Source organism: Mangifera indica, chromosome 19, assembly GCF_011075055.1.
Source record: "Mangifera indica cultivar Alphonso chromosome 19, CATAS_Mindica_2.1, whole genome shotgun sequence".
NCBI classification, from domain to species: Eukaryota; Viridiplantae; Streptophyta; class Magnoliopsida; order Sapindales; family Anacardiaceae; genus Mangifera; species Mangifera indica.
Genome location: NC_058155.1, coordinates 2,710,000 through 2,719,888, shown reverse-complemented (window position 1 = coordinate 2,719,888; position 9,889 = coordinate 2,710,000). Strand labels below are relative to the sequence as shown.

The 9,889-nt window shown below is 35.4% G+C and overlaps 1 protein-coding gene across 2 annotated transcripts; it reads left to right on the top strand.

The window, feature by feature from the left end:
• Positions 1-1,013: 1,013 nt before the first annotated feature.
• On the top strand, positions 1,014-9,889 carry LOC123202576 (bifunctional aspartokinase/homoserine dehydrogenase 1, chloroplastic-like). 2 transcript variants are annotated; one of them, XM_044618515.1, is made up of 18 exons: positions 1,014-1,242; positions 2,385-2,449; positions 2,543-2,917; positions 4,213-4,301; positions 4,422-4,725; positions 4,831-4,883; positions 4,969-5,183; positions 5,289-5,376; positions 5,449-5,562; positions 6,071-6,169; positions 6,292-6,486; positions 7,171-7,253; positions 7,496-7,721; positions 7,959-8,104; positions 8,221-8,356; positions 8,691-8,774; positions 8,854-8,946; positions 9,317-9,889. In XM_044618515.1, exons 1-18 carry the CDS (start codon positions 1,100-1,102, stop codon positions 9,560-9,562), a joined length of 2,754 nt encoding a protein of 917 aa, XP_044474450.1. In that variant the 5' UTR covers positions 1,014-1,099; the 3' UTR covers positions 9,563-9,889. The 2 variants fall into 2 exon arrangements, with proteins under 2 accessions (XP_044474450.1, XP_044474451.1); XM_044618516.1 differs by lacking the exons at positions 1,014-1,242; positions 2,385-2,449; positions 2,543-2,917 and adding an exon at positions 3,569-3,923.

Genomic DNA, 9,889 nt, shown 5'->3' with positions numbered 1-9,889 from the left:
TCTCATCTCCCGACGTCTTCTCCGGCGTCGTCACCGGCCTCCTCCTTCTCCTGGTGCGACGGCGGTGGTGCGACGAAGAGACGGAGATCTCTTCGTCGCACGTTCCGACGAAGAGACCTCCCTTCGTCGCTCGTCGTCCAGATCTGGGAGATCGCTCCCTTCGTCGGTCGTCGTCCAGCTCGACGAAGGTCTCTCTTCTTCTCTCTTCGTGGCTCGTCGCATCTGGAAGACGCGACGACGAAGGACGATGAAGCGTCGTCCTTCGTCTGTTCTTCCAGATCTGGACGACGCTTCGTCGTCCAGATCTGGGCTACGAAGGGTCGTCCTTCGTCGTCCTTTGCAGTTGGAGATGGGAGATCGGTCGAATACGTCGGCCGTCGATGGTGGCCGGAGAAGGAGCAAACCCCAGGGGTGAAATTTAAACTTTTCAAACTTTGAGGATGGGTTAGTTTTTAGTTTTTAAAACCTGGAGGGGGGAAACGGTTAAATTTAAAAGTTTTAAGGTTTTAATAGCAAATGACGATTTTGCCCCTGTCCCTAACTGAAAAATTGGACGACAGTTTGGTCACGGGTGGGAAAACTGGATTTTCATCTGCCGTGGGTGCCAATTTGAGAATGCATCAAAATATGGGTGGGAAATAGTCCTTCTCCCTAATATTAATTACAATTACATGTAAAGACAAGTGACATGTGACAAAGTGTTTGGCATCTCTGTGAAGTGGGCCTACAAATGTTTGTATTTTATCTTGGCTTTCTTCACCCAACTTCTGTTTATCAATTTTTGTTAAGATTATGAAGTTGCTCATAGTAGGAAGAGAATATTTTTTTAAATAAATATAGGAAAAACCTCTCTAAAGTTAAAATTATAAGAAAAAAAATCCTTGCAAAAGAAAAAAATTTATAAAATAAAAAGTAAACGTGTCAGAAAACTATTGGCAGTCAGAGATGCGGTGATACGCCCTTTCCCACATGATAGTGACAAATATCAGCTGGCATCGCACAGTGAAGCTGAAGCAGCTCTCTCTAAAAAAGCAAAGGCCGCCAAATAATAGCAACAGAAGTTGCAGAGACACAGCACCAACCAAATCATAGCAAAACAATGGCGTTTTCAGCGTTGATTACTTCGCGAGTTTTTCAATCTTCTGCGGCATTGGCTCACCATGACAGAACCAAGATCTCTCGACCTCCTTCTCAATGTTGCTTTTTCTCTCCTCTCTCTGCCTTTTCATTTCCTTCAAAACGGTGCGTTTCACTGCCTGTTATGTCGCGTTGTTGACTAAATGATAGACTATGCCTTTTGGTTCTCGTTGCTGTCTGTTTGTTTGGATTCATTTGAGTTTCTTCTTTGAAAATATGTTTCAGATAATTTTTGGATTATTGCATTGCATAAGATTTCATTTGCCTCTTAAATGAATTCTAAACGATTCATTTTGTTATTCTTTTGTTGTTTGTTATGCTTCTGATAATTATTATAGTAATTTGGAGTCTCTTCTTCCTTTCATTTCCTGGAAAATTTTCTTAGGATTCCAAACGACATTCAAGAGCTGCGTTTTGATGCTTTATATGATTCTAAACGGTCTTTTTGAAGCTGTGGATGTGTATGTAAATTGAATAAATTAGAGGACTCCAGATCGGAGAAGAGCTTTTGGTTCCAAAGAATGCCTTTACTTTTATGAATTTAAGATTAGTTAGACAGTTTGCTTTAACGAGTTGCTTCATAATTACTTTGATGATTTTTGGACAAATCAGAATACTTTCTGTTAATTTGTTTTTTCTCTTCATCTTTCTTCCATTTTCAGGTTAATGTCATTCTTTTGCTTCAGAATCTGTGCACTTGATAAATGAGTCTTGTATGAATGATTATTAAATGAGTCAAGGTCCGGTAAACCTTTTATTTGTCTCAAAAAATGATTCCAAACAATGTGTTTTAATACTCTTTGATGCAGTACTCTGTTTTTTTAATTACTTTTGGATTCTGAAAATTCCTTAAGAACTATTTCTAAACGATGAGTTTGTACGCTTCTTTACTGGCCCTGATTTTTAATAACTTTATAATTAATTACTTGATTTCAAAGCGTATCTTCTCTCATCTTCTTTCCACTACTGGTAAATCACTTCCTTTGCCACAATACTGCTTCAAAATGATGCAGTTTGACACTTTCTGCTATAAATATTGTTTTAGAACTGCTTTCGAACTTCCTTTTTGATAATAATTGAGTTAATAAGAAGTCTCCTCGTGAATCACTTACTCTTTTAATGGTGCATTATGTATATATATGAGCTTTCAGAACTTATAATAAAGTTTAAGTCTCTCTTTGAACATTTCTTGTAGACTGTAAAGTTTATACTTTGTTTTAGCATTCTTTTTATGTTGTATGTTTCAGAATAGACTTTGCACAGCGGGGAAAAATGGAGTCTTCAAATTCACACATACTGGCTTCAGTTACAGGTTTGTTTGCTGTTCTATTCATTATCTGTATTGACGTGCAATTGGAAATTGTTGATACAATTAAGTCAACGTTAATTTTACTCATGTTTACAGATATTTCAGTGGAAAAGTCAGTGGAAGAATTTCAGCTTCCCGAAGGAGGCTTGTGGTCTGTTCATAAGTTTGGTGGTACTTGTGTTGGAAGCTCTGAAAGAATCAAGAATGTTGCAGAGATTATCATTAATGATGATACAGAAAGGAAATTGGTAGTAGTGTCAGCTATGTCAAAAGTAACAGATATGATGTATGACCTCATCTTCAAGGCACAGTCACGGGATGATTCATATGTATCTGCTGTGGACTTTGTCTTTGAAAGGCATCGATCAACAGCACATGATCTACTTGACGGGGAAGAACTTGCTGGTTTCTTGTCCCGGTTGCATCACGACATTCATAACCTCAAAGCTATGCTTCGTGCAATATACATAGGTGTTATTATGCTCTCTCTCTCCTCACTCACCCTGCCCTTTCTTATCAGTCATACTTTTGATTGTTGGAGAACTATCTTTCATAGATGGTGTGAATTTGTGTTCATGAATTAATGGGAAATTATATAAACAATGTGTGAGTGAGAAATTAATAAGCCATGAAAATAAGAATCATTACTTTCATTTCTTCATTTATGTATAATCTGATCCTGATTTGACAATGTGTCTATCTGATCTTATATCTAATTAAAGTTAAGCTAAAATTAGTAGGCTTGCTTCTTTGTTTACACTTCACGCTGGCTTTTCAAATGTTATCCCTTAGTTTCATCTATCTCTTTCTATTAGGTTGGAATTGAAACTCTTTACATTTATTTAATTACTAATATACTCTTTGTGTTTCCGAGGTCAAGATTTTAATTGCCAACAAAAATAATAATAATAATAATAAACTCTCTGTAAAATCTTACATTTATGCATTTTTCTTATATCTTTTCCCCTATATAATTTGAAGGTATCTATTATAGAAACCATATTTTAGGATTTCTGTACTGATTGGTTAATCTTGATTTTGTTATCTCTTACCTCAGTTTCACTTTTCAAAAGATCATGATGCAAATAATTCTATCATAATATATAAGACATTGATGTAGGAGGAACAGAAAAGTTTTTAAGCCTATATATAGGCCTCGTTCTTTATTCTTATTATGCTTGATTAATTGATTATAAAATAAAATCTTGATTCTCTCCCTTTTGATTCATTCCCCTCTCTTAATTCTTCTAGTTTTTTCCACTTTCTTGCTGTTATCCCTAATCTGTCCTGTTTCCTTCTATCTATCTCTCTAATTCTCTATTCTCTATTTGTCGCTCTAATTTTCTATTCTCTATCTCATTTTTGTTCTTTATCTATCTCTCCTCCTACGCGATTATCGCAAAGGCATTCAAATAGGATATGGGTTCAATGGGAATGGATATTAATTTCTTGGAAATATGCTCTAAAATTTGCCTACGTTAGTATATCTTTTGGAATCTCTTGTTTATTTAATAAAAGACTAATCTATGGATCTAATATGTGTAAATTGTATAGACATGTAGCAAATTGAATCCTGGTATGTTGACAGTCATGGGTTTTCTGTTATCTTTACTGTCATAGGCCTTTTTCTTTTTGGCGGAACTTATTATGTGAACTTGGAAATTAGAATTTAATATCAATTATAAACCGTTAATTAATAAAGTGAACTTAGAAATTAGAATTTAATATCAATTATAAACCGTTAATTAATCATTTATTATCTACAGCTGGTCATGCTACAGAAGCTTTTTCAGATTTTGTTGTTGGACATGGAGAGTTATGGACTGCTCAGTTGTTAGCAGCTGTTGTCAGAAAGGTCCGGGGGCTATTCACGATTACTAAAAAGAATATTTTGTTGATAGCAGGCTCTCAAAGATAACTAGCAATAAGCTTTCAAAACTATTTGAAGTAACAAATTATTTTGTTCTTGTTGCAGAATGGTGTGGATTGCCTCTGGATGGATACTAGAGATGTCCTCATTGTAAATCCAACCAGTTCTAATCAAGTTGATCCTGATTTTTCTGAATCTGAGAAAAGACTAAAGAAATGGTATTCTCAAAATCCATCGAAGACAGTAATTGCTACTGGTTTTATAGCCAGTACACCAGATAATATTCCTACAACTTTGAAGAGGGATGGAAGTGACTTCTCTGCTGCTATAATTGGTGCACTTCTCAGGGCTTGCCAAGTCACAATTTGGACTGATGTAGATGGAGTGTACAGTGCAGATCCCAGAAAAGGTTTGTATGGAAATTATATAATCATATTTATCTAGGCTTACATTATCAATTATTAGTTCTGATGTTGAGGTTTGATTGTAATGTGAAGAGCTATTTTCTCTGCAGTTAGCGAAGCTGTGATACTGAAGACCTTGTCTTACCAAGAGGCCTGGGAAATGGTGAACTGATTATTGCTCACATGTTTGTCAAAGTTGTGTAACTTTTTGATTTATGTTTCTAACTTAGATTCATGTCATTATGCAGTCATATTTTGGGGCAAATGTCTTGCATCCTCGCACTATTATCCCAGTTATGCGATATGACATTCCAATAGTGATAAGAAATATCTTTAATCTCTCTGCACCTGGAACAGTGATTTGTCAGCCGTTAATTTGTGAAAATGAAGATGACCAGATTGTTGACACTCCTGTGAAGGGGTTTGCAACAATTGACAATTTAACTCTAATAAATGTTGAGGGGTGGGCATTTTGGTTCCAATTTCCACTGCATGTCTATTTTTGTGGTTACAATAAGTTTATCTAAGTTTTGTCCCATATATGTTATATATATTCTCCTGATTGCAGAACTGGAATGGCTGGTGTTCCTGGTACAGCAAATGCCATTTTTGGTGCTGTGAAAGATGTTGGAGCTAATGTCATCATGATATCTCAGGTAAATTCTTCCTCTGCTTTCAGTTAATAATTCTTTTTTAAAACAGATACTTAGTGACTGATAATGATGTAGGCTAGTAGTGAGCATTCTGTGTGTTTTGCTGTGCCCGAGAAGGAGGTAAAAGTTGTTACAGAGGCATTACAGTCTAGATTTCGTGAAGCTCTGGATGCTGGACGACTTTCCCAGGTGCTTTGTTTTTTTATGTAAATTTTACTTGTGGAGTTGATAATTTGACAAACAAAAAAATCATTATGGTTTATTTTATCTCCTGAGTGGTGATTAGTGACATGGTTGTGCCACAACATTATTAATAAGATTGTTTTTCTTATATGGTCTTCTCATTGTCTATTAACTTCTAATCATTCTTTTGCTTTCCTCATAGCAACATTCTACTATGATTAAACAATTGATATCCCATCCTGAAAAGTTGCTAAAAATTATCTATTGGTTTTTTACTTATCCTCAAATGATCTAATTTATGGATTAGCTACAAAGCTCCTGGTAAAAAGTTCTTATGTTGTCATAATTCGTTCTAGTTTGAATCCTTGGCTCATTTCATGTATGTAATCTGTGTTATAGAGCTATTTATTCCTTTTCTGTGTTACCAGTGCAAGAGTTACCTAGTTCCGTTTGTGCCTAAGTTGACGTGATTCTATTTTCAACTTCAAATATATCTCAAAATTACTATTCTCAGGTGGCAATCATTCCCAATTGTAGTATTTTAGCTGCAGTAGGCCAGAAAATGGCAAGTACACCTGGAGTTAGTGCAACTCTTTTTGATGCTTTGGCAAAGGTAAAGTATATCATGTATTCTTATAAATAAATTTGGTGGTTCTCTCAAATTTTCAGATTCTGGTTCAAATTGTTAAATTTTGTGATTTCTTGTAATGTGCTTGAAGTATTATTGCAATGCAGGCAAACATTAATATCCGTGCTATAGCCCAAGGTTGCTCTGAGTACAATATTACTGTCGTAGTCAAGCATGAAGATTGCATAAGGGCTTTGAGAGCTGTCCACTCCAGGTTTTTTCTTTCTAGAACCACAATAGCGATGGGGATTATTGGCCCTGGTTTGATAGGTGGCACATTGCTTGACCAGCTCAGGGATCAGGTGCACTAATTGGATAGTTTGCTTCTCCTTTTAATTACTTCATTTATAGTTTAGCATCTCTGACGTAGGCACTGGTGGAATTGACTATGAAATGGAGAATTGTAATCTTTGTTAACACATACATAGTTAATGACTGTCAATATAATAACAGTTATTTTGAGATTTTATAGTGGTGTTGAACTATGGTGGTTATGGTTCTGTCTTTATTATTATAATTTTTTTATCATCTTTGTGATCAGAGGCATGGGATTGCTAGTCAGAAAGCTTTAATGCTTTCCCTCGTAGCTTGAACTTTGTTTATCATTTGTTTTTGGTGTGAAGAACCCAAAATGTTTATGTGTAATGTTGGGTACTTTTTCAGATAGCATTGAATTGGGGAAGTTGATAAAAACTTTTGTGAAAAATGAAAATTATAAATTGCTTTCATGCGACATCCTCTTGCATTTAAATTTTGTAAAATTATGGAATCAATTTCAGTTTGATCCAAATTAAAAAAACCTGAAATTTGTTTTAAACTTCAATAATAGGAGATATTTACATATAGAGATATAAGAGTATAGCATGCTTAACAAAAAGAGAAATTTAAGAATAGCTGTTAGAATGGTCTGGCCTCCCCAAATTATGAAACTGTATGCTCTTTCATTCATGGCACCTAAATAAGTTTTGAACTTTTTCTTTTGGCAGGCTGCAGTTCTTAAGGAAGATTTTAACATTGACTTGCGTGTTATGGGAATTACCGGCTCGAGGAATATGCTCTTGAATGACTCGTAAGTTTTAAAATTTACATAGATATTCCTAGGGTATGATATAATGTTTCAGGAGCAATCTAGTGACTTTGCTCTTCGTGCTGTGAATTAATCACCATTCATAAGAATACAAATTTCATTTTTTCCATTGGGTTCTTATATGGATTTTGTATGGTGGAATTGGTTAATTTATGAACTGCTTGCTTTGTTCATTATAAGCATATTACTCTACAGCCTTTGGACTCACTGATCTTTCAATATAGGGGCATAGACTTGTGGAAATGGAGAGAGCTATTAAAGGAGAAAGGAGAAGCAGCTGACCTCACCAGATTTACTCAACATGTGCACGGGAATCATTTCTTCCCAAATACAGTTTTGGTAGATTGTACAGCAGACTCACATGTTGCCAGTTGTTACCAGGATTGGTTGTGTAAAGGGATTCATGTAATCACACCAAACAAAAAAGCGAATTCTGGACCTCTTGATCAGGTAATGTTAACTTTGGCCAAGTCATTTGGATATTATAATTGTACAATAGTATAATAATTATAAAGTCCTAATTCTGGACAAGTTAGTGTCTTGGTCCACCTTTCTGATAACTTTGAAGACAATAATTATGACTGCTTAATCAAATCTTCTAAAAGATTATTTTTCATTGCTTGAATCTTTTTGTATTTTTGATCTTTTTGGTGGCATTTTATTGATGTAATTTCTGTGCCAATCCAGTATTTAAAGCTGAGGCTCCTTCAACGCAAATCCTACACACATTACTTTTATGAAGCAACTGTTGGTGCTGGTCTTCCAATCATAAGCACTTTAAGGGGACTGCTTGAAACTGGTGACAAGATATTGCGGATTGAGGGCATTTTTAGGTCAGTCATGTTTTACTTTGTTGGTAGCCATAAAGAGTTATATATACAAAATACAAAGTTAGTTGAGCATCTAATCTTCTAACACAAACCTTAACCTTCTCAATTTATTATTTCAGTGGAACTTTGAGTTATCTATTTAACAACTATATAGGCACAAGAAGTTTCAGCGAGGTGGTGGCAGAGGCAAAAGAAGCAGGTTATACTGAACCAGATCCTAGGGATGATCTATCTGGAACAGATGTTGCCAGAAAGGTATTATGCACATTACCTCTTGTTAAGGATCTACATGAAAATTCAATTGATGACTGATGAGTAAACTCCTTCGCTGTTTTTTTGAAATTTCATTGATTTAACATACTACCACTCTTCGGCAACCAGATACTATGGTTGGATAAATCTGTTAGGGAATTTTATTGCCACTGATATTTTTAGTAGTTATGTCATTGCTTATTAGATATGAAATGATTGTTAGGACATCCTCTGCCTATTTGGGATAGGTTGGACAGTTCTATATGTATCTTTTAATGCCTCCATGCTGAATTCATTTAGATGATAACAGACTTATAAAACAAGTTTCTTTCTGCAGGTGGTTATTCTTGCTAGAGAATCTGGTTTGAAGCTAAAACTTTCTGATCTCCCTGTTCACAGTCTTGTGCCTGAACCTTTAAGGGTAAAACAATTTTTCTCAATTCCATGTTGCATTTAGGAAGATGTTCATCTTTGATGTGATTTATAATTTCTTGCTGCAGGCTTGTGCATCTGCCGAAGAGTTCATGAAACTATTACCACAATATGACGAAGAACTGGCAAAGGAAAGACAAGAAGCTGAGGATGCAGGAGAAGTGAGTTTTCGATAAAACACTCTTGGAAGTTTAACCTTTCAGTATAGCTAGGCTCAGATTTCCTAATTACAATACCTCAAAATTGAGTCTGAATCATGGTTTCAAGTCTGCTCAATCCTCAAAGGGTTAAAGAAGTAAGCTGGGGGCACATATTGTATCCCGTGGAGAATAAATGGTTCTAAAATATGTAATGACTTCTTGATACTACTTTTCATGACTCCATGGACAAAAATTCTGAAAATCTGAAAAAACTTATTTGTTCTTCGTCAAAGTAGGCCTTCTTTAATTTACCAAAAAAAAAAAAAAACACATAAGTAGGTTTTCTTTGTCATTACAATTTATGGCATGGTCCCTTCTTACCGGTTTGCAGGTTTTGAGGTATGTTGGAGTGGTGGATGCTGTCAACCAAAAGGGTACTGTGCAATTGCAAAGATACAAGAAAGATCATCCTTTCGCACAACTCTTTGGTTCTGATAATATCATAGCTTTCACAACAACAAGGTACAAGGAACAGCCTCTTATAGTCCGAGGCCCAGGTGCTGGAGCTCAAGTTACAGCTGGTGGAATTTTCAGTGACATATTGCGGCTAGCCTCCTATCTTGGTGCTCCATCATAATGAAGTCAGTATCTTCACCTACTGCTTTTAGCTTTCCCACTCTTTCTATTATCAAGACAGTAGTCTGAAGTAGTTTTGTCGATTTTAGTGCTTGAGTTGTATTTTAATGTAATCTTAGTACGAAATAGGATATGAAATCAATGTACTTTTAATTTAACAGCTTTAGGATGGGAATAGTTTTAGATTAGTTTTAATAATGTAGTATTTTGTTTTGTTTTCTGCCAATAAGCCTCATAGACAATGCTAAATATTTGTTTTTGATCTTGATAATGCATCTCGGTAAGAGTAGTCAGATTTGTCAATAGGCAGGTACTTGATCATTATTAA